Source organism: Siphateles boraxobius, unplaced genomic scaffold, assembly GCF_051911475.1.
Source record: "Siphateles boraxobius isolate OS27281-9 unplaced genomic scaffold, OSU_SipBor_1 56, whole genome shotgun sequence".
In the NCBI taxonomy this organism is placed as follows: domain Eukaryota; kingdom Metazoa; phylum Chordata; class Actinopteri; order Cypriniformes; family Leuciscidae; genus Siphateles; species Siphateles boraxobius.
This window is the reverse complement of record NW_027509182.1, coordinates 12,469,576-12,495,533: the sequence shown is the minus strand read 5'-3', so window position 1 is coordinate 12,495,533 and position 25,958 is coordinate 12,469,576. Positions and strand designations below refer to the sequence as shown.

Genomic DNA, 25,958 nt, shown 5'->3' with positions numbered 1-25,958 from the left:
TATCGTTTCGCTAGACAAGACTCTCCTCCTCAGCTGCGATCGTGCACAGCCATTGAAGAACTTCAAAGACCTTTGAAACTGCATTGATTTGGACTTCAAAACATTGGTGCTATTGAAGTCCATTTTTCAAAGAAAAATCCAGAAATCTTTTCCTCAAAAACCTTAATTTCTCCTCCACTGAGGAAAGAAAGACATGGATATTTTGGATGGCATTGGGGCGAGTAAATTATTAGGAAATTTTCATTTTGAGGTGAACTAATCCTTTAAAAGCAAAGATTACATCAAATGGTTAATTCTCATTCCAAATGTTCACATGTTTTGTTTTGTTATACATATTTTACACATAACTCATGGTTCCAGCTTTAAGGGGGTTATGAAATGTACTTTCAGATCTCTACATTATGTTTCTGGAGTTTAGCTTATGACATTTTTTGCATCAAAAAAGTATTTGTAAATAAAAATTAAAAAAAAGATTGACTCAACATAGGACATTCATTGTTTCTCTATGTGTGCTGGTGCTTTGGTCAGATTTTTCAAAGGTGCTGAAATCCCTGACGCCAGACAGCACACGGGATGAGTTGCTTGCCTTTATTCAGCAGTACGGCAGTCATTACATCTCTGAGGCGCTGTATGGTTCTGAACTCACCTGCAACATCTACTTCCCCAGCAAGAAGTCCCAGCAACAGCTCTGGCTCCAGTACCAGAAAGGTAAGAGAAGGGATAGATGGGTATCCTCACAGACAAATACAACTAAATAAATAAACCATTTCATTCCGTAGGATGTGCGCATTTACACTCCTGGGTAGGTTCTTATTTAACCTAGAACGCAAAGTCCACACTAGGGTCTTAGTAAGTACTATGATTTGTAACTATCACTGTACTTAATTCAGTTGTGCCATTTATTCTTACCACAGGACACAGATATTATCATAAGCTGTTAAGTAATCTCTTTTAAAATGTAAATTATTGTAAATGTCAGTATTAGCATAAATGTCTAACGGATTGAATTCTGTGTTGTTAAACAATAGCTTATCGATGCATATTGATTATTGTCTGCTATTTTATAACAACTGTTACTACTATTAAAAGGCTTGCCTAAATATTTAGGTTAGAAATTGCATTTAATGGTGCAATTCAATAACATTTAGTAGTGCATAAGTTGCATCTTAGTGCTTAAACTTGACTAAGTTTTAACTTAAGTACGGCTTATGCAACCGGCCCGTTCTGTGTTGAAAGTCAGATATTACACTAGTGATTCTGGACATGTGCAAAATGAGTTCATGTTCATTCAGCATACATGACCTCTTGAGTCAACACCCACCTCTGAGACAGCAAATACAAATTCAGACAGCCTACGGGTCGATACGCTGGCAATAAACCAGGGCTAGCCAACAACATTGGTTATTTAAAGCTGCAGTACTGAAGATTGCTTGGTTAAAAATAGTATGTCTCTTTGCTTTACCCCGATTTGCTTATATGATAATTACTTCAATGGATAGGCTAACTCAAAAATGCATCTGACAAATAACCCATCTAGTGGATAAAACAACAAAACTGCATGCATTTTGCAGAAGAACATTGTTTTGGTTGTGCTTTGGTCTGCGTGAATTTTCCTGATGAATATTAAAAGCTATAAATGCTTTACAATAAACTCGGTTAGAGGTCTAAATGTGGCAATTCATTTGTTCAATTATAAAAAAGAGAAAAAACTTACCTGTCGAGCAATAAAAACGTCATCTTTGTGTCGCTTTTACAACATTTCAAAACCCTCAATTCTCACACAATCTCTAAAAAAGCCAAGGCAATGTTGATTCTTGTTTTATTACAAGCTCTGTCGCGTTCTGTTTTACCAGCATACTCTCCTCTCTTCGGATTTATTTTTTAAACCGGTCATGTAGTGGCTCCATGTCAACGTTTCTTGCTTGTTGTGACAACCACCCTCCGCTACTCCCACACCAGATACACGACAAAGCAAAATAACTCTTCTCATTTACAGATATGACAAACACGTAAAAAAAAAAAAAAAAAACATACCCCCTGGTCTAAAATATAAACACTTATAGGATTACCACAGTGAATCATGGTAAGACAAAAACTTGTTTTGAAAGAAGGGTTGAGGATGTATTGGCTCATGGTTTAGATTTAGTTAATTTTGAACAGCAACTACAAAAAAGTTACATATAGTGTACCTTAAAAAAACTTTTTCAGGCAAGAGTTTCAACATCGGACCGGCTTTTCAGAGATCATGACAACTCAAGAGACTACATAGGATTTAAAACCAACCCCAAAAAATTTGAAATCATTATTTTGAACTTTTTTTTTTTCTTTCAATGAGTCAAACCAACAGTGGAAGACAGTCAACTGTGTGAGACATTATTTCCGAATATCTTTTTTTTTTATGTCTTAGCTTTTTTCAGCCACTAGAGGCCAAATCCTCCATACTGTAGCTTTAATTGTTTTCGGATGCATCCTTTGAACAGCTAGTCTGTGATTAGTTGTGCAGTGAGTCTTTGAGTGTGGCAACGTCTTAAATATAGTGGCATGAACTAGGCCACGGATTTTCAAGGAAGGAACACCATTCCTGTGAAATCTCATTCATGTCTGCTTACCCAAACCTACTGTTTTAATGATACACAAAAAAGCTGCTACCGTTTATAAGCAGCTTTTCTCTTCATTACATGCCACTGATGCTTTGATGTACAGGTCATCTTCATATGGTGTAATTGTGGACGTGTGACAGCTGGATCATTTTAAATTACTTCAGAAATATTGTTTATTAACCTATTTCATTCCACAGAATTGTTTAAAATGCATTCATTTGCTTTTAAACATGATTAAAAGTGTCCAACAGTTCACCTGGTAATGGCTTATTTTTCAGTAAAATGAAGGCAAAGATCTTTAATACAATAGAAGTAAAAAATAAAATTAAAAAAAAAACAGACACTCTCACATGTTTCTTTTATTGCACACAATTGGTTGAACATTACAAACACAAATTCGGGACTTATTTCACTGACACCAACATCAATGCTTGAACATGATTATGTTTAGATGAATTATGAAAGCAATATGTCCATTCAGAATCTCCTGCCATAACCTCTGACAAAAGCACAACAGTTTAAGAAAATACTCTTTGTTTAGGCCTTACTATAATATGACCTTAATCATGATGGGTAATGTTAAATTCCCAGAAAAGGGCAACTTTGCAGGCGATGTACATATGACTTTACCTGTCGTATGTCATTTGTTCATAATTTGTTGCACATTATGCTTTGACAACCAACAAGAAACAAAAAACACTCACTCATGATGGTCTTCTATTGTACACATACAGAATGACAAAAACAATATGTATTGCATTGTGGATTTAGGTTTGTGCATTTACTAAAAGTAAAAATAAGTAACAAAATCCCTGGGCCCCATTCTTCATTTATTGCTTTATACATCTACGATAATGATGCTTAACAGATTTTTTAATAGTGATAATTGCTATTTAGCTCTTCTTTTTATTGTGCAAATTTGATTACCTTATCTTGTTAATTGTTAAAGATTGCATGCTCTAATTTATTTATTGGAAAAGCTCCATGTATTAATGCTTGATACTAAGAAATAAATCAATTGGTCAGTGACTAGAGCAAGGAAATGGCAATAAATACTATTAAATTATTACTAATTTACATTTTATTACATATGTCATGACATATTATATTAAGTGAGAGCCGTTAAAAGGATGAGCACAATTCCTAACACAAGAGTCAAAATGACATTTTAGACGGCCATAGAAAAACTTCTGGATTGTATAAAAGCAAGGAAAACAGCCAAAACAAGAACATACTGGCAGAAAGAGGTGAATACAAAGTGTTTGTTACATTATTTCCATTTTCATTGTGTCTTTACTCTTTTGTTTCAACAGAATTGGTGATTTATTAATATTTTAGGATTAATGCTAGATGAATTTAACAGTTTAATTCTACCTGAATCGCAGTTGCATGAAGGCAAAAATAAAAGTGGTCTTTATAAACCTGCATTCTACTTCTAACATGGCCAGGCAAATCAATGAAAACCATATTTCATTTCTAAAGGGTCACATACTCTTTTCTAATGACACGGCAGACAGTGCATTTTAGTATGTCTGGATCACCTGTGCATTTATTATAAGGCCAATGCAGGCTGTCTGCTTTTGCACGTTTCTTAAAACTTAAGCGACTTAGAATTAATAAGGCCAGAAACACTACGCAAATGCAAGGCCAACACACTGTGGTCCGGTTCAATATACTTGCGTTGTTTGGCAATAAGCAAACTCAAGAAGGTGATATTAGTTACCTGTAAACATCTGTGCCATTTAACTGGATATGCTTTAAATTTAACTTAGCGCAACTGTTGTGACAGTAGTTGACCTGGGGCCTGTACCATGATGGTAGTTGAACAAACTCAGGGTTACAGGATTAGTTTAGAGTTGACAAAACCAAACCAATCCAACCAGGCTTTGTTGGTACCATGATGCTGATCATCAACTTTCTCTGTCAACTCAGGCTTTGATCCTGAGTTTAGGAGTTTAGGGGTGACATCAGTAGCGAACAGCCAATCACACGTTGAGAAAGAGTGAAACTGAGATTCATTTCTCGCGAGAGAAGCAACGCAATTCACTTATTAAATAAAAGTATTAAAATATTAAGAATTTAAACAAATTTACACAGCAAGAAGAAAATAGCTATCTATGAAAGAGGACAACTAAAAGAAAAAGTCTCGCTACTGTATATCAGTGCAAGTAAAAGTTGTGAAGTTATTTAGTTGATAAAGGTATAGAGAGAACTGAACATTTAAGCTCACATGTAGTCATTTTATGGCTTCATCTATTGATGCTAAAGCGAATTTATATTACCTTTATATATTTATTCATTTAAACTGCTTAATAATAATTAACTAAAATTGTAAATGTGTGATTGATTAAGGGTATAATAATTACATAAATAATATCTAAATCATACAAATGTATTATTCTAAATATGCATCACTAAAAACCAGACAATTTTGTCTTTAAAAATCATTTGCTATGTAGTGACCTTTAATTTGGAGTAGAAACAGGTGGAGTGACTTTATCGCATCAGTCATGTGACACTTTGCTCACAGCTGATTGGTCCAAGTTCGGTTTGCAACCTCTTACCTGGAACATAACCTGCCCCGGACCAGGTTAGCCGTGGAGCGTAAGTTACTATGGCGATGAACACTGCTAAAAGCCAAACCACTTTCATGGTCCCTAAAACCCAGGGTTGACGCAAACTAAACTGAAACATAGCTGGCTAGCCACCTAAACCGGCTTCATGGTATAGGCCCCTGGAGTAAAGAGAAAATGGACATAAAACAAGACGTTTGCATTACTGTCTACCAGCATAGAGAATGCAACGCATAGGCTACATGCATTGTGTTATGAATTGTGATAATGAGTTTCCATCCTAATCTAATTGTAATAATGAGTTTCCATCCTAATCTAATTGTGATTGTTTCATGTAGGCTTAATCTGCTCCAGCAATACATTTGAACATACAGACCCAAAAGAAAGCTAAACAGTACTAAAAGCATAACCAAGATTTTAAGACAACAAGCTAAGCGCTGTTAAAGCTTTCAAGAAGGACAGTTTTAAAATCCACCTCTCACATACAAGGCCACTTTAAAGCAAATTATAATTTCATATATGTTGTAAATTGCAGAGTCATTTCCCTAATTCAGATGAACTATTGCAGTTATTCTCATGATAGGCTTGTAAATATCTCCTGAATTTGACAGGCCTTTGGTTCCAGCAACATAGCAAAGCTTGTACAAACCGGGTTACACTACAGACCAGTTCACAACAAATGAATAACTATAATGTACAACCTTTGTAGTAACAATAACTTAGCATATTTTTTAAGCATACTGTTCTTTAGTTTAACTGTATTTTAATAAGTAGAAAATTCATACTGTCACAGAAATCAGAAGGTCCTTCAGTTATGAGGGGGCACTTTAATAGAGAGGGCATTATGGGAACTCATTACAACGATTACACACGAACATGACACTCACAGCAGCGTTTTGAGTCCGTACATTTTGAGTCATGTTTTCCAAATCAAATGAAGCACCTTCCCATTAGTAATATTCTGGGTACAGTGACAGTACACGTTAAGATCAATCATAGCACTTGTGGCATAATGGTGATTCCCTCAAAAATGGTATACTGTATATACGTTTCAATGAGGGATTTGCAATGAAGGTGGATGCCAATCCATAAATGTAAAAACTCAGTTTCAAACGTATAGCAACAACATGTAAAATAAGTGTTAACAAGGCTGTAGTGTTGAACAAAAAAAATGTAATCTACAATTAAAAAATAAATGCAGAGAACAACTTTACAACTGAAATAATCTACAAATTGTACCATAAAATGAGTGTTCTGTGAGTGGTTTTATAAATTCTTAAGTTTCACACTTAAATCCTCCAAACATGACTCCATTTACATAGTAATTGTCTCACAATAACCTTTTTTTTAAAAGAAAATTAGGACCTTTTTCTATGAACATTATGCCAAAAATGCTGTTGATTTAGCCTAACTTCTACTGAACCTGGAATATTCCTATATCACTTGTAAAAAATTACTTTATCATTAACTCACCATCTTAATGCCTGTACACCAGCACACACACAGAAAAACCAAACAGATGAAAACTGAAATGCACGCATAAAGAACAACATTTTCAGTTATTGCCATCAGTTGTGCTATATTTCAAAATCCATTTGCCTAAAGCATCCATAATAATACCCATAAGCCATAATCCAATTGCTCCATGGCAGTGGTGAATGCTTGCGACGTAGCTGCTTGATCCCAGCCGCTGCAAGTCACAGGTCAGAAAGCAAACGCATTTGTACCAAAGCCATTGAATTAAAGTGACTAATATTATAAAGTGTCCACAGCAGTCTTAACATGTAGAGGAACGTCTCCTTTGCAAGTACGTGTAAACCTTCACACAGTGGTCCCAGCAATCCAAGACGAGGAGTTGTCCCTTCTGGGTAACAGCTATACCTACAGGGCACGTAAGACCCTCCTGAATGAGAATGTTGTAACCACCTTCTTTAGGGAACTGCAGTATCTCCTTACGCCCACTGTCCGTCACGATCAAGTCCCCGTTGGAGTCCACACACATCCCGGTGATGCAACGGAAGTCCTCATTCTCTGAGAAGAAGTGGCTGAGTTGCTTTCCCAGCTGTCCATCCATTCCCACCGAGCCGATGGAAAACCCCCCTTCGAGGTGGTGTTCATTGTGTCTATTTTCGATGTTTAGACCCAAGCCCTGCGTAAAGTAGACTGTACCTGAGGTGTCGCAAGTTACAAATTTGGGTCTGACGGCCGAGCATAATCGGTTATAGTTCACTACCCCTGCATTGCGATCCACGGTCAGGCACCACAGCTTCCCACCCTCAACATCGGACACGACAAACTGCCCTGAAGGCATAGCTGTGATTCCCCATGGCTTAATGAGTTGGTTCTTGTGGCAGGCGACACAGTGGCCATCGGTGGTGTAAACCTTCACAGAGTTGTCATAATTATCAGTGACACCGATGAGTCCCTGAGCATTGATTGCAATTGAGAGAGGGATGAGGTTGGGAAGGTCAGCACCGAGGAAGCTCAAGACGATGTTGTCGAGGCTGCCCGGGTTGCGCCGTATCTCCCTTTGGAAGCCTTTGCGATTGAAGATCTGGATGCGGTAATTCCCTCGGTCGGCCACGAGAACCTCCCCCTGCAGTGTAACACAAATGCTTACCGGCAAGTTGAACATGCCAGCCAGATTGCCCTTACATCCCATCTTTTTCACGAACTGACAAAGCTGGCCACCAGAAGCCCCTGGAGAAGGTCCTCCTCCATCTACAGACTTGGACTTGAAGCTACCGGGAGAAGCGCAGACAGCATCTTCAACTGTTGTTACCATGTCAATATCACGATACATGTCCAAAGGGCCGGAAGCAGCGACATCGATTCCATCTTCCTCTTCAGCATTGACAGTGCAGGGTTTTGTGGTCAGTTGCCCCACGTCTAAGGGTTTCGCAAACTCCATTTTAACCAGTTCAGGCTCTTGTAATTTCAGAACGACAGGAAGATTGGTTTTTATGTCCAACTCCTCTTCTTCATTGTTACTCCCTTCCTCCAGTAGAGCAATATCAGTCTGCTTGATCCTCATGGTTAGGTAATCACACCTTGACACCACCTGCACTTCAGCGATATTGAGCAGGTACGTCTGCTCTTCCAGAATCTGGGCATTGAGCTTCTCTAATTCAGCTAAGGACGTGGCAAAGGCACGACGGGATCGGCCAAGTTCCTCTTGGATCCGCAACTCAGCCTTGGCATACTCTTGCTGTACAGCCTTGTACTTCAGTCGGAGAGATTTTGTCACGTTGTCGATAGCTGCCTTCTTCTTCTGAATATTGCCCATTGCCTCGCGCAAGTTAGAAAGCTTCCCGGTGATGTCTTTCCGGCACTGTTCGGCAGCCACGCGAATGGCCTGTACGACATGGCCCTGACGCTGATGCCCCTCGCTTTTACAAAAGTCGCACAACGCAACGCTGCAGTCACGGCAATACTGACGGGGAAGGCGGTTTTTACAAGACTTGCACATGAGGCCCATGGTGGAGACACAAGAACTCGCACAGTCAATAATCTTCAACACGGTGAGATTGTCAGCCAGCTGGGAAATACTGCTCATTCGAGACACCTTGCTGCAAAATGGGCAGCGCACACCGTTTATCGTGCTGGCGAGGAGTTTCTCAAGGCACTGGCGACATACAGAGTGACCACACTGCAGGAGCTTGGGTCGAAGCTGATCCTGGTTGTAGGTTTCCAGGCAAATGGGGCATTCCAGCACCTCCCGGACCAAATCTGGATCAAGGGACGTTGGTGTGGCCATGATGCCTTCTAGTGCCTACGGGGTGTCTACAGGGGAGGAAAAAAGTCATGTCTATGTGTTTGATCTGCATTAATTTCAGTTATAATAAAAACTTGCAAAAAGGAGAATTGTAATTTTACTTAAGTCATCGGTAGAAATTGTCATATGGCCTAGTGCGACTATTAATCCTTATAAGGCTGGGACTGATAATATGGTGTTTTCAGCTTCTTTTTTTTCGGTGGACAGAAGAGAGCTCTTTCCCCATCATTTACAAACATTTTCGGCTTTCCGTGTGTTCACCTATGTTAGGTGGCGCTATTACGACTCATATGAAAGAGTACTGAATCTCCTGGTCGAGATTAATTATTATTAGCGATATCATATGTACACAGATGCATATGTAAAATAACACGATCATCAACAAACAGCATATACATCGAAACTGCCTAATATTACATCATTTTTATAAAACTTACCAACATTCAAGTATTGATAAAAAAAGGAATGCTTGAAGCTATTGCAGTCAAGTCAACAAGCCAAATGTGTTTTGATTTTTAAGCAGAGTCTGTTCTTTCTTTTGAAATATTTCATATTTAAATATCCATAGAACAAAATATGCAGGGGGGCCATGAAACTATGGATGCACCTATACCATTTTTTCAAAACCGATCCGATACCAAAAATTCTGAGTATCGACCAATACCAGTGCAGGTTTTTTTTTTAAATCAAGTAGAATTTCTATAACTTCTATAACGAGATGCAGATTTAAATAGAGATGCCAGGTGAAAGTGAGGAAAGTTAGACATAGCCTACTACGTTTGTAATGTAAAATATAAGTATAGTAATAATAATGATATTCTTGACAGCGTTTCAAAAACAAAACACTGAGTCCACTGCTATTTTTCATACACAGTGTAGTCTTAAAAGTTATCACTTGCTAGTTTCTAGTTTTTGGTGAACATGCAAACTGCTGTTCCAATGTCATTTCATTATTGTTTTTGCTTTGATATACAAGCAGCTGCAATATGAGATATTAAATTTCAAATCTCAATCACAACATTTGACAAAACAGAATGTAAACATTTTTGAAACTACGAAATAAAGCCTAGGCTATATCATTTTTTTATTTTATTGTTATTGCCAGATACCAAGGATGATATAATGATAGATAAGTAGATAAGAAGCAATTTAACTATGGAAAATTTGATGTATACTTGCTCAAAGTATAAGAAATACAATTAGCCTTATACAACATTTAGACTAGTTTTTAAGTGCATTACCATATGGACACTTGTTTCTGCCACAGAATAAAAAAGAAAAAAGGTAATTGTGACCTTTAATCTCGCAATTCTAACTTCAAAACTAGCAAATCTGACTTTATTACTCGCAGTTGCGAATTTATATCTCTTAAAACTGACTTTATATCATGCAATTCTGGCTTAATAACATGCAATTGCAACTTTATATCACAAAATTCTATCTTTAAATCATGCAATTGCGACTTTCTATCTTGCACTTTATACGATGTAGGCTTAACTCGCAGTTGTGAGATAAAAAGTCGCAATTATCTTTTCAGATGTTTTATTCTGTGGCGGAAACAAACTTCCATAGTTATCTATTAAAAATGACGGAAGTAGAGTCCAGAACAATGGATTGGATGGGAAGGAAACCATGAGAAAATGACACGTCATTACAAAAACAGTTTGATGATGACATGCATTGATGTTGTTTCTGTATTTACTGGCTGTCCTACCACACCTACTGATGGATCATGATCATATTATTCCACAAAAAAAATATTTTAATACAATCAATTTTCAAATGCTAGAGCATATATTAACTTAATGCAATTTTACTTTTTTAAAACAACTCAGCAGCAACAGCCTGTCTTGTTTATTTTGGTAGCCAGATGGCTAGCTAGTAAAATCACCATCATGTTTCTGGACCACACACTGTCATTTCATGTACTAGTGTAATGCATGCATCATTTATAATCACACTTATGCAGGTTATATGTAACGTGAGTATGTCTAATCATCTGATTGACAGGCCCAAAGCTTCAAAACACTGCGATCTGAGTATCGTCATTCCTGTCTTCTGCGTGCATGCACATCAAAATGAAAGCGCAGTCATAAAATAATGCGAAAAACATTCACGCGTGTTTAATTGTAGATTTTTACATGATCTCCTACCTTTAGTTCAACAGTAGCTTTTGCTTGATGTGACGACGCGCGTGTCTCTCATGTCAGCGGGTGCGCGCGACACTGCGGAGGTGACGTCATAACAGAGGTTGATTCTTTGTGTAAGTCCCGCCCCCAATGAGATTTCGTTGGCTGCCGCGGAAGCGTGATGTGCACAGGAGCCAATCAGATGAGAGGCTGCTGTTGTCATGCGTGATGCGCAAAGTTTATTTCCGTGGCACATGAAAAGTAAGGACTGCTGCTGGAAACACATGGGTGGATCCGAAATAAAAATATTTTTTTTTAAAAAAAAGAAGAAGAATATATTTGTATATATATATAACAGTAACACAATATAACACAATAACAGCTGTCATTCTCATCAACTCTTCAAATGTAATTTAATATAATATAATACAATAATATATTCGTTTAATATTATATATATATATATATATATATATATATATATATATATATATATATATATATAATATATATTAAACTAATATATTATTGTATTATATTATATTAAATTACATTTGAAGAGTTGATGAGGATGACAGCTGTTATTGTTAAATATTAAACAGACTTAATATGAAAATACTAATATATATTCAGATGTGTCATAAAATATTTAAATTATGCTTTATTACATTTTTCGATAGATAAATGAAAAAAGGAAAAGATCTTCGTGTATGATAATTTCCCGAACTATTTTAATATAAAATGTAACTGCAGTGTAATAACCGCTAGATGGCAGCAAATCTCTGTCTGAAAGTATCATTCTGTTTAACGTACACAATACTAAATCGTTTTACCTCAATAGCAAAGAGTAATGGTTATATTATCATGTATATTAAATTAATAGTATTTGAATGGCAGAAGATGATATGAAGCTTATCAAGAAATTATTACAGAAATATTTCTAAACTGGCCATATTAAAAATGGAAGAAAAGATTGAGAAGAAACCTCAATGACTAAACAATGACTTTAAAAAAATTGTCTGAATTTGAATACAGTTAATTAGACAATCTTCAAAATATCTTATTTTGTGTTCAGCAGAAGAAAGAAACTCATACAGGTTTGGAACAACATAAGGGTGAGATGAGTTTTTTTGTTTTGTTTTTGTTTTTAGTGACCTATCCCTTTAAGTGATGGTGTAGCTAAGCATCTATCTGCGGCTAATTCATAAAGACCAAACAAGAATGCATAAACGAAAACTAAATACATAGGCTAAGTAGTTTGATAAATTAAATATTTTATATTTTATAATAAAGTCAACAAAAAAACAATCAACATCTGATTACATCATTCACAATGCATGATGGGATATGTAGTTCATCCTATCAGTAAAGAATGCACTGCAACCCAGTGTTGTGTCTCTGTCTCTTTTCAACTTGGTTGTCTGTTGAAACTCAAACTCTATTTCCCTGGTGCCGGCTCAAGGCAGATGGCATAGTTTAAAAAAATGGTTAAGGTCACACCAGCAAAGAGGGAGAACACACATGTGTGTACAGCCAGTTGTTTTCTTTTTGGTGGAGAGACACTTCGAAATGTGCTGCTTCATCTCAGTATGATTAAGTGTTTTGCCAGAAATGAATCATTTAAAAAGCATAGACCTACTGTATGCTGTTACCAATCACTCCAGCCGTGGAGTTCCTCTGTGTGCTCAAACACTGGATCGACACTTCTCTGTGTTGTTGCAGACACAACACCCTCAGACTGCTTTCTGTCCTTCTACACCTCTTCATTCTCCCCCTCCTTTTCCTCTCCCTCCTCTTCTCCTCCTCTTCATCATCTTCCTCATATTCATCTTCTTCCTCCTCCTCCTCTTCCACCTCTTCATACTCCTCTTCCTCCTCTTATTCCTCATCCTCTTCCTCTCCCACCTCCTCTTCATTGTCATCTTCCTCCTTCTATGCCACCTCCTATTCCTCCTCCACCTCCTCCTCCTCCTCCTCCTCTTCCTCCTCCTCCACCTCCTATTCCTCCTCCTCTTCATCCTTCTTCCCCTTTCCTCCTCTTCATCCTTCTCCCCCTCCTCCACCTCCTCCTCTTCCTCCTCCTCCTCCACCTCCTATTCCTCCTCCTCTTCATCATCCCCCTTTCCTCCTCTTCATCCTTCTCCCCTCCTCCTCCCCCTCTTCATCCTCCTCTTCCTCCTCCTCCACCTCCTCCTATTCCTCCTGCTCTTCATCCTTCTCCCCCTTTCCTCCTCTTCATCCTTCTCCCCCTCCTCCTCCTCCTCTTCATCCTCCTCTTCCTCCTCCTCTTCCTCCTACTCCACCTCCTATTCCTCCTCCTCGACATCCTCTTCCTCCTCATACTCCACATCCTACTCTTCTTCATTCTCCTCCTCCTCTACTTCCTCCACCTATTCATCCTCCTCTTCCTCCTCCTCCTCCTCCACCTCTTATTTCTCCTCCTCATCCTTCTCTTCCTCCACTTCCACCTTATATCCATCCTCCTCTTCCTCCCCCTCCAACTTCTATTCTTCCTCCTCATCCTCCTCTTCCTCCACTTCCTCCACTTGCACCTCCTCTTCATCCTCCTCTTCCTCCTCATCCTACTCCACCTCCTATTCCTCCTCCTCTACTTCCACCTCATCTTCATCCTCGTCCACCTCTTCCTACTCCTCTTTTTCTTATTATTCATTCTCCTCATCCTCCTCTTCCTTCTCTGCCTCCTATTTCTCCTTCTCCACCTCCACATCCTCCTTCTCCATCTCCATCTCCTCCTCTTCCTCCTCATCTTCCACCTCCACTTCATCCTCCTCCTCTTCCACCTTCTATTCACCAACCTCCTCTTCATCCTCCTCCTCTTGATCCTCCTCTTCCTCCTCCTCCTCTTCCACCTCCACTTCTACTCCACCTCATATTCCTCATCCTCCTCTTCCTCCTCCTCCTCCTCCTCTACTTAGACCTCCTATTCATCCTTCTCTTCCACCACCACCTACACCTCCTATTCCTCGTCTTCATCTTACTCCTCCCCCTCCTCTATTTACACATCCTCTTCCTCCTCCTCCTCCTCCTCTACTTCATCCTCCTCCTAGTCCACCTCCTATTCCTCCTTCTCTACCTCCAGATCCTCCTTCTCCTTCTCCATCTCTTCCTCCTCTTCCACCTCCACTTCCGCATCCTCTTCCTCCTAGTCCACCTCCTAGTCCTCCTTGTCTTCCACCTCTTCCTCATCCTCATCCTTCTACTCCACCTTCTATTCCTCCTCCTCTTCCTTCTACTCCACCTCCTATTCCTCCTACTCATTCTCCTCTTCATCCTACTCCTCTTCTACATCCACCTCCTCTTCATACTCCTCCTCTTCTACATCCACCTCCTCTTCATACTCCTCCTCTTCCCCCTCCCCTACTCCTCCTCCTCTTCATCCTCCTCTTGCTCCTCCTCCTATTCCACCTCTTATTTCTCCTCATCCTCCTCTTCCTCCTCCTCTTTCTCATCCTCCTCCTTCTCCTTCTCTTCATCATCCTCCTCCTTCTCCTTCTCGTCATCATCCTCCTCCTCCTTCTCCTTCTCTTCATCATCCTCCTCCTCCTCTTCATCCTCCTCCTCCTCTTCGTCCTCCCCCTCCTTCTCCTTCTCTTCATCATCCTCCTCCTCCTCTTCATCCTCCTCCTCCTTCTCCTTCTCTTCATCATCCTCCTCCTCCTCCTCCTCTTCATCCTCCTCCTCCTTCTCATTCTCTTCATCCTCCTCCTCCTCCTCCTCTTCATCCTCCTCCTCCTTCTCATTCTCTTCATCCTCCTCCTCCTCCTCCTCTTCATCCTCCTCCTCCTCTTCATCCTCCTCCTCCTTCTCATTTTCTTCATCCTCCTCCTCCTCGTCCTCTTCATCCTCCTCCTCCTTCTCCTTCTCTTCATCATCATCCTCCTCTTCATCCTCCTCCTCCTTCTCCTTCTCTTCATCATCCTCCTCCTCCTCCTCCTCCTCTTCTTCTTCGTGTTTGCCTGTCATGCTAAAATCCAGCATAAATGACTCATTCCATTGCCAGGCACAGTGTGGATGGGAATGTTCAGGGGAATTGTCTGTGGAGCGCAGAGAACAGATGCTATTATTCAGAACTCCACATCTGTTCAGCCATCTCAAGGACGTATCAGCACTCAATTAAGATCTTTCCCCACATAATCACATTGTTTTGTGTCTGCCAAGGGTTCTGTGCACGGACACTGCAAACAAAATGAAAATCAACCTGTGCGTATTTCAACTAGCAGAGACGATTCATCACAGTTTACTTCACGATAGATTTCTGATGCAAGCCTATGTATGGTATCCTATTATAAAATGGTATAATTATGCTTATTCATAATGTCCAGATGATCTGGACCAGATCTGTTTCTTTATGCAAAAAATACAAATGATTTGCATTTGAAATTCTTTTGTCTGCCAATATAAGTCTTTTGTATGCCAATATTTTGTCAATATAAGTCAGGGTTTTACAAATAATCCCTAAAGCCATTCTACTGTCACAAAGATATCATCTGTAGACCCTCGTGACTTTGTTGCAAAGTCAGTCGCTTAAAAATATCAGCTAATTTGACCATTTTCACATGACCAGGTTAGTCCATGATAGGTTGCCACAACAGACATAATCATAGATGTATACTTCCTTGTGAAAAACAAAAGTGCACTTACTTATATTGATTGTGCACTTGTAGTGTACTTCAAATTTTAAAAATATATTACAACTTCAGGATATTAAATAATGTATTTTTAAAATATGCTTTCAGTGCATTGTTACAATATCAGTTAAAAAAGAACACTTCTTTGTTAGTATATTTACAATGTACTCTTTAAAAAGGAAATATATATCTAAAAAATACAATCAAGAATAGATATTTCACCAGAGACATAAAGATGTACTAAAGTCCTATTTAAGTGGGTCAAAAACACTCAAAAGTTCAGCTAAATACATTTAACAAAAGTGTAATATATAATACATTTTCATTTTCATTCACATGCACGTTGTCTGAAAACATTACATTCAGTTTGCACTTTAATCTATTAGACAATAATATTTCTGTAATAAGTAATCTTTTTTTTTTACCTTTTTCAAAAGGGCTCACATACATTCAAGCTGTAAGAGAAAGTCACACTTACTCCACTTGACAATTTTAGAATCTTAAACAATTTGAAACCAGCATGAATACAAGATTATATTTCAAGAAATAGATTTGTTTTTCCATGTTCATGCATCTCTACTTCTGGTCATTTCAACCCAAATTTTTTTTTGAAAAGATGAGTGTTATCATACACCCTATGGACCCTTGGACTTTTGTCGCACTTGAACCACGAATACACACACAAAAAAATTAAATGGATTCAGGGAGTTTTGTGGTTTAAATTTTAAAAGTAACAAATCCTTCCCTCGCGAGTCAATTTGACCCCTTAGGAATGAATGGAATGCGAGGAATGCTTCAGTACACAAATAAAACCCTACAAAAATTCAAACTAAAAATGCTAAAACTTTACCAAAAAATAATTTTGTATAATAACTACATCATGTGTATCTGAATGCATACTGAAAATAATATGCATACTGAATGACTTTAGGACCCAGCGGAACCGCTCATTTGCTCCATATAGAGCACTATGACGCCATCTAGTGGCAAGAGTCAATAAATATCATGTTATATTATTTATTTCCACAAGAGGTCGGGCAAAGACTCCCAATGTAAGATATTTTGAGCTGAATTAAAAGGGTTATGCAAGAAAATGTGAATTATAAGTTGAAAGAATGTGAGGAATGTGCTTAAATTGCTATTTATTTATTGTATTTATTGATCAAATCTAGTTATTTAAAGGTAAATAAAATAAAAATTAACAAAAAATCTCCCAAATAATTGCATTAAAAAATAGGGGGGAAAAAATTCTATCAAAATGAAATAAAATAAGCTTTCTGGACAAAAAAAAATAAAAAATAAAAAGTTTAATTTTAAGACTTCGGGTCATTTTGACCCGTGAGGCAAAGATGTGTTACAAAGTGTGAGGGTTAATAGTCTCTTTCCTATTGACATCTCTAGTGCAGATCCAGAGCTGTTCTCGATCTGAGTCTCAAATCTCCGTAAATACGTCCGGTGCACCAGTGACCTCCTCCTGTCTCTCTCCTCCAGAAGTCACGGATCAGGGTGGCCGGCGGGATCTGAAAGCTGTCCCGTTCATCATCTACCTGTCGGGTCTCCTGAAGACCCAGCTTCTGTCTGATGACCTGGTGTCCGGCGTGGAGATCCGCTGTCAGGAGAAGGGAAGCTGCCCAGACGCCTGTCACCTGTGCAGACAAGCGGCCCGCGAGACGCCCAGTCCCACGCCAGTCCTGCTTGAAGTGAGCCGTGTCGTGCCCCTCTACAGCCTGGTGCAGGACAACATCACTAAAGAGGTAACTCAGGGATAGATATATATATCAGATAGTATATATGATGAAGGCTTTTACGTTCACTTTCAGGACAACATCACTAAAGAGGTAACTCAGGGATATACACCTGTATATCTGATGAAGGCTTTCACTCTTACACATAAAGGCTCATATTAGAACCAAATTTGGTTTTCCAGATTGTTTCCACACAACGTGTATTTTTTAAATTATTTATAGCTTTCAAAAGTTTGGATATTTTTATGTTTTTGAAAAGACTCTCTTATGCTGACCAAAGCTGCTAGAAGTACAATAAAAACAGCAATATTGTGAAATATTATTACAATTTAAAATAGCTGTTTTCTATGTGAATATATAGTAAAGTGTAATTTATTCCTGTGATTAAAGCTGAATTTTCAGCATCATTACTCCAGTCTTCAGTGTCACATGATCCTTCAGAAATCAGTATAATATGATGATTTGCATCATAAAGGAAAACTGTAAACATCAGGGAATTTGAAGAACACTGAAAAAAATGTTATGTTGATTTTAATTAATTTTATTATGTCAAGGGGTTGCACGAAATAAAATTATCTAAATCCAGATATATTTTTTAAGTTGAGTGTACTAATAAAATATAAGTACAACCAATTTACAAAATATAAGTAATTTCAGATTAATTATATTATCCATAATTTAGCTAAATTATTATGAGTTGAATTTACTCAATTTTTTCAAGAATCAGCCTGTGAATCTCAATAATGGTGACAATTATTAAGCATGCTGCAGTTAAGATAAAATTCAGTGATTCAGGTTAAATCAATGTGAAATAATGATTGTTAAATAACAACCAACACCATCAGATTACCTTTTCTATCGGGTCATCTGACTGTTATGACTCAGTCAGGAACATCAGTCAAACAAAAATCTAATGATAAGGAATTAAGTGTCAAGAGCCCAACTAAAACAAACACTAATCTCCATAATGGTGACACAAATTACGTTTTTCTCCTTCAGTGATTCTGCTTGTTAACTAACATCAGGTATCTTCAATGTTGGGAATAAAAATAAAGACTTATTACTTCTTCTAATGACGTCTGTCTGTTATTTTTGTTTTAAATGCATAGGGATTTTGTATTGAACATAGCTCTGGATCGCAGTGTCAAGGGGGCGGGCTCATTTTACTCAGACGACCAATCAAGTCTCTCTCAGTTTACTCATTTGAAAATGGTTAACTTTTAAGGAATTATTTTTATTAATTATTACTCAATTCTAATGTGTTAAATTTAATTAATAATATTGCCTGTAATGTGTTGCCACAATTTTAAATTAAACATATTATTTTCTAATTACTTTTAATTGATTAAAATTAACTTGTTTTAAAAATAAGTAGGATTAAATAACACATTAAAATCAGTGAAATTAACCAGATAAAAACATGTAACATTTACAAGGGGTCAGAATCATTTTTTTCAGTGAGGAAAAGTCAAAAGAATGAATTAAATCTTGAGAAAAAACTAAGTCTTATAGGAATCTTGAAATTCTTAATCCAGAACAAACCGTATATCTCCAGAAGCTCTTACAGTGGAAAGAAGATGGTTCAACTTGTATTGGTGATGTTTATGTGCCTCAAATACAATAAAATCACTTGTCATACTCAACTGACATCATAGCCGACAAAAGGGAAGGAGGATTAAGCGAAAACTAAACAAAAACAAAAAAGCACAATGTTTTAACTATAGTTCATGAATATCATTGTCAACTCAATTCAAATTTATTTATATTCTGCTTTTCACAATTTTTTAAAAGCAGCTTTACAGAAAAGAATGATGTTAAAGTTTATAATACTGTATATTAATATCTTCATGCCTTTGACAGTTGCATTTAGCAGATTAGAGCAGACGAAAATAGTTTAAATTTCGTGATGAAACGAGCAATCAGGCAGTTGAGATTATATATATATATATATATATATATATATATATATATATATATATATATATATATATATATATATAATCAAGTATGCAAATATATCTGGACATGCTTATATACATCTTTAAATAAAGAGCTGGGCGATAATATATTGTGTATATGACCTTGTATCAACGTGAAATTTGGTTCCTATAACTAACTATGAATTCCAGCTGAAGGTTTGATGTTCTGCTTGTGGAAGGTATAAACATGAATACCTCAGATATTGTTTTCTTGATGCTGGCAGTGTGAATAAGTGACGTATTCTGTTGCTCCTGATGTACCAGTAGATGGCAGGAGGGGTTTTCATTTCCATCAAGAAGCCTTGGTCTTTCTGGAAGGGTTCAGAACTGAGAAGACTGTGCTAGACAGTGAAAATGCATTGAAATATCATAAATTAATATCGTAATAAAAGACAAAAAAAAAAATGTTAACTCATTTCTTGGGCGAATATATATATATATATATATATATATATATATATATATATATATATATATATATATATATATATATATATATATATATATATTATATATAGATCTCCTTTGTCCGTATATACGGAGATTGCATTAGTAGCCGTGAGTCACAGACGTAATGAGGATATTAAATTTACTTTTGGAGCAGATTTGCAAAGGCTTTCTTTTCCGCATCATCATCCCTCGTACCGATGACGTCTTGAAAGGCAAGATGCCATTAACCAGAGTCTGTTGTCTAGAGAGTGACTCACGTACCAAATGTCCTGCTTTGGCCCGGTGTGTACCTGACGGGATCGGACCCGCTCCATAACACACATTCCCTCAGCTAATTGCTGAAGGCGGTGAAGCCGGTGTGTGTATGTGTGTATGTGTGTGTGTGTGTGCGTGGACCTTGCTAATAACAGGAGCGTCAACAATGACGAAAGGCTCTCAATCGATAGCAGACGGTCTCTAGCGGGTATCTGTCGATTGGTAAACAAACAGGAGAGAAAAGCGCAGCCGAGTCGACTGGGAACATGCTCTGAAAACACTGCGAGATTATGAGGATGATATTGATGTCATCGACCCCGGGGACGAGCCAGGACTCCTTGTGGTTGCAGCCTCTTCTCTATTAGAGTAACAGACACAAAGACCTAGAGAATGCTCTTCAGACACAATGCATGTTCTTCTGAACCTAAAATGACGCCTCTTTTGGCATGCTTTCCAACAGAAATTCAGTTTGCGTATACATTGACTTGAGAACCAAACATTGGCATTCCTGCATAATCTGCCCACAATTAAACATGCGCATTGTGGCCTCTGTTTAGGAGTCTCGCTGCTAAAGCACGTTTTAACATATAGCTTTAAGATCTTACTACCTGTTTTTGATGCAACTATCAAAACTTAATATGAACCAGTTTTCACAGGGAAAATATTGTGGATGGAGTTTTATACAGGCCATATTATTCCCTTCTAGGAATCTTGATGTTGTTTTTGTGCTCTACTAGAACAGGTTTTCTTTCCTGAATGTTGAATGTTTTTTTCTCATATTCTCCATTGTTGCGGCTCCTCTCTTCCCAGTCTGTCAGTATTGCTCTGTTTAGTTCCTGTCTCTATGAAGCCCCTCCTTCTGAAAAGCACACTATGCTCTGATTGGTCGGCTGGATCAGTGTGTTGTGATTGGTCGAACGCTTCGAGTGTGTTTGGGAAATGTCCCGCCCCTTACCATAATCGGCAGTTTAATACACTACTTACTAACTCCACCAGGCCCCGCCCCTTTATTCTGCATATTAATTATTTAAATGAGGAATATTGTGACGTGTTCGTTCCCGGAAGAAACTCAAGACTACAATGGAGGTGTTTCAGGAGTTCAGAAACACTGACACTGATATAGAGAAGAACTGGAACTTTGCAGAGCTTTTTCATGTACAAACAGCAACATTACACACTAAAGAAAGAAGAACACGAAAACACGAAAAAAGAAAAAAAAAAAAGAAAAAAAAAGAAAACATAATAGGTCCTGTTTTAAAAGTTTTGAGAGCACATTTTAACATTCATCTTATTCAGGTTTTTTCTATGCCACCCAGAGCTGCTTTTGTTGCACTGGTCAGAAGTTATTAACTTTATTCCTTATAGCAATCAATTTGCCAATGATAGATGAGGAAAATGAAGTGGCTGTATGGATCTAGGGCGCATATTATGTATATTTTTTTATCATTCTTGCCTGATTGCGTCTCTTTCTAATGGAGGGATATTGGGCTTCAGTTATGTTCTGAAATGATTAGTCCATTTCCTTTCCTTAAAAACACTCTACCGGAAAACAGGTCTTCTCATATGACAGTTTTGATCCTGTTTTCATCACGGTCCCCCTCCTTTGCTATCCAGCTACACACACTCTCACTTACACACTCATACATTGTTCTTTATATTTTTGTGCAAGTAGGAAACTCATTAAGATTAAGACTCATTTTAAGATTAAGGGGGAACTCTTAGGACACAGATAAGAGAAGAAGAAGAAAAAAAATATTCCCAGCCGTTTTCTCATACATCTGGCAACACGTTTCTAATGCATCTCTAATCTGCAGTCAAACATACATCTAAAGTCTGCATGAACCAGGAACTCAGCCTATCTATTTTCTATACATGTTATTGCATATTTGTGAATGAGTCATACCTGCAGATGTTTTTTGACCTTGTCATTTTTAATCAAAATGTCATAACTGGATCTTCCAGTAAAAACAACAGACTTCTCTCTGTGACATAGTCATGGTCCATTTAAACCCACATTAAAACCACAGTAGAAGCTATGCAATTAATTTTGAAAGCCATGCCCACATCTCAAAATCCAGTTAACAACCAACGCATTGAACCCCAAGTCTCTGCCATGCATTTTTCTCTCTCTCTTTTTAAAAAAGATTTATGTCTCAATATGGAATGTTTGTCACTACTTCCGTTCCATCATGACTTTAATCCTGAACCATACTTTTATGCAATAAACCTAATGCAGGCACTCAGACACATCTGAATTATGTTCTGACAAAACCATGCATTGCATTCTCAACATTACCACTAAGGGCACTACAGTAAAGAGTGCAAACGTGTAAAGCAGGGGTGTCCAATCCTGCTCCTGGAGGACCACTGTCCTGAAAAGTTTGGCTCCAACTTCCCACATCACTCTAATATGCCTCATAAGACCTTGATTAGCTGGTTCAGGTGTGTTTAACTAGGGTTGGGGATGAACTCTACAGGACCGTGGCCCTCCAGGAGCAGGATTGGACTCCCTTGGTGTAAAGTGTGTTTTTTTCTGTCAGGTCAACCAGAGTACTTCACTCAGGACCAAACCTTTCTGGACTTAGTTATGCATGTTTAATTAATCTTGCATACAGTAGTGGCTAGGAGGTGCAGGACCAGAGTGGAGAGGTCCACTGAAGAAAAGCTTGTTTGAAGATTTCACCAGTCTTGTAGACAGCATCAAAGTGCTTGGCAAGTTCAATCGCACCTGCTGCACATTATATACCCGCGCTGCGAGGCTCCATCCAATAAAAAACTCGCAATTCTGACATTTTAACACGCAATTGTGGCTTTATATCACGTAATTCTGACTTTTTCTTTCGCAATTGTGACTTTATATCACTAAATTTATCACTAATATTACCAAGCAACTTGTATAATGAAATCACCATCAAGCACACAAACGTGTAAAAGCGCACACATTTAGATTCATGCTGAATAAGAGAGGTACGAGAGTACAAGTTTATTAGTGTAGCACGTTTCTCACACACTGGTAGTTTCAGTTTCACTTTAAATGAATAAGTTTCGGCTTCGCTTTTATAATAAATGTTGTTTATAATTTATGTTTGTTTTACACTCTGAATACTGCTAAATTTTAATTTTGTTGCAGATTTAGAGGAAGTAAAATACATGCTTGTTAAAATGTTGATTTCATTTCCAGTATTTTACATTATTTATGAATGTAATAAAATGTGACATACACTGATGTAACTTATCTGGGTTTTTTTTTTCTCTCAGCAATGCAATTTTCTCCCGTTGTGACATAGTTAGGTGCGACTCGTTTATCTGAAAAATGTGATATTTAAAGTCGGCATTAAAAGATAATTCTCCCTATGTATCTTACAAATGCATGTTGAACGATCTTTACTGTTTCACTTGAATATACATCACAATGAAGACTGTCACTGCTGACGTTATGCATTGTGAACTTAAGTCTTCATTGCAGAAACAATTTTTGCAGATTAATTTTTATAAATACCTTTAACTCTGGTTAAAATTGAATTGGATGCTACAGTTTAACACTGACCGATATAAATGAGGTGGAGATTAACCATCAATCTGCATCAAAGAAGGCTTGTCAAACAAAGTCATCAGTCATAGCAAAACAGCAAGAGTGTTTTCTTCCCAAACTGTATGACATCATACTAACTCACTGCCAAGCATCTTTTATTTGCCCTCCAAAATTTTGCTTACACTATTTCTTTTTGAGCTCTGCAAAACTTTCAAAAAAAGCAATTCCCCGAAACCGAAGGACTCAACAGGCGAAGTGTTCTGTTTTGTGTGTGTTGAAGATAGTCTTCACTGTAATTGAGTATATGGCTGCTTATTGGAGTAAAACTGCTCAGCTAGGGAATTGCCGTCTGCACATTCAAAGCTGTGCAACCAATCCGATCACGGTGCAATCTTCGTTCACCGAAGAAGAAAACGACGGATGCTATCCTTATAGTCGGTATTGAACCCTATAGGCAAGGTGCTGACTAAAATCAATTTTCCAGGGAATGCTATACCCATGGATTTGGCTGGCAATTTAGGTTGATAGAGAAAGCAAATCGAATCAGCTTATAGGTTTATACTGCTTTCCAACGATGTGCACTTTTATTTGCATTCTTTGTGTCCCCTTCTGAACCCCGGATTCAATCGAAGCCACAGCTCCTTTCCTGGAAGATGGTTATAGGCGTTCCTAGAAACAAGGACATTTCCTTCACTGCATTAGGCCGAATGATCGGAATGACCTGTTTGCTGAGGTTTTGGGTCATCGGATGAATCAATTCCTCAGGGCCAGCTGGCTAATGTTTGCACATATCAGACGCTGATTGGGGACAGTAATAGGGTGAGCTCAGATGAGTAACAACAGATAATGGCATTTAGACGTCATGATTGTCTTGTCATTGAGAATGAGGTCTAGAGAGCTAAGAAGTTTTGTGGAACTCAGGGGTCATCGACAGTTTCAGAAAAGAAAGCAGTTTCTGGCTTTGAAATGTTTTTTTGTTTTTTTTACGGTGCTGCACAGCACTTTTTTCTTTTCTGTAAAGTCTTCGGAAACCTTTGTATTGAACTTTATATGACTGATCCAGGGCAGGTTCTGATTAAGGTGATGATGTACTTCAAGCTAAATCGAAAAACGAACTAGTTGGACGTCATTTTGAAACTAAATCAGGCCAAAATGAAGTTTGTTTGTTTCAGGAGTTCGAAACAGTTCCGGCTACGACTGGTAAACGCCTCTGTACTACCATTGGTCCATGGTGATGATGTAATAAGTGGGCATGGCTCTGAGGCTCCGCCTTCTTTCGGTGTAAATCTCCAGTTCATTTTTTCCTGTTCAGTCCGTCGAGGTCAGACGCGAGTTAAAACATGAACACACTGAAGAGATGCTTTATAGTAGAAACTGACATTTTAATTCTACTTGAAAATGACATTGACACTGTTTTGTCATGTTTAATACTGTAAAGCGGCTTGCTTTAAAGCAATCCATTGTATAAATGAACGTGATGTGAATTGACTGGAGAACCAGTTTGCAGAGCTGGATGCTTCTTAACTGCTGTTTTCTCACCGCTGTCATGTTTGTTGTGTGTTCATTTTGTTATTGAGGGGAAAACACGCTGCACATTTTTGCATATTCATCTAAATGTAAACCTCAGCAGTGTGGTTCACTAACAGTAAACCACTGCTCAGGTATTCTGGACTTTATTTTTAACTTTGCCATGAGGTCTTTAGGGTTCCCCGTCACAGTCTGACCTCCATAAGATCCCCACTCATTACACACACACACACACACACACACACACACACACACACACACACACACACACACACACACAAACACACACACACACACACACACACACACACACACACACGTGCCTAATTACCCTCCCTGTTTACTCAGTTGAAACTGGCTTAGGTTACTCTGCATACATAAACATAGCCATAATCGTTTTGTCTATTTTTCACATGTGCAGTTGAGCAGTCAAGCGTGCTTTTTCTAGGAAACCGCTGGTGGTAAATGTGTGTGCACGTCTGTGGCTCTCCGTTTGTCCACGAGCGGGGCTGCGCTCATCAGCATTGATATTTCATGTTGCACTTTTCTGATCATCTGTTTCCCATTTGCAGGAACTTTTTTAACCCTTTTCGCAATTTGCCGAATGCCACTCTAATGGGCATATTTGTTAAACCTTTTAGCGGCACTTTCATAGTGTTGGCTGGGAATGCATGATTTGTCATGAAGGGCAGATCCTTCACATAAACTATCAAGATGTGCCCTTCCTGCACCTCCAACTAAATG

General features: G+C 38.1%; 2 protein-coding genes across 3 annotated transcripts in view; one reads left to right on the top strand and one right to left on the bottom strand.

Annotated features, from left to right (window-relative positions):
• Positions 1-25,958, top strand: part of astn2 (astrotactin 2) — a 433,109-nt gene that overhangs the window by 352,908 nt on the left and 54,243 nt on the right. For both annotated transcript variants that reach the window (XM_077206841.1, XM_077206840.1), the window contains 2 exons: positions 529-708; positions 17,218-17,480. In XM_077206841.1, the coding sequence (XP_077062956.1) occupies positions 529-708; positions 17,218-17,480 (443 nt within the window). The remainder of the gene's footprint in view (positions 1-528; positions 709-17,217; positions 17,481-25,958) is intronic.
• trim32 (tripartite motif containing 32) lies at positions 2,942-11,194 on the bottom strand. Its single transcript, XM_077206842.1, has 2 exons — positions 11,102-11,194; positions 2,942-8,956 (listed from the first exon to the last, which is right to left on the bottom strand). The coding sequence occupies exon 2, from the start codon at positions 8,928-8,930 to the stop codon at positions 6,951-6,953; it is 1,980 nt and encodes a 659-aa protein (XP_077062957.1). The 5' UTR covers positions 8,931-8,956; positions 11,102-11,194; the 3' UTR covers positions 2,942-6,950.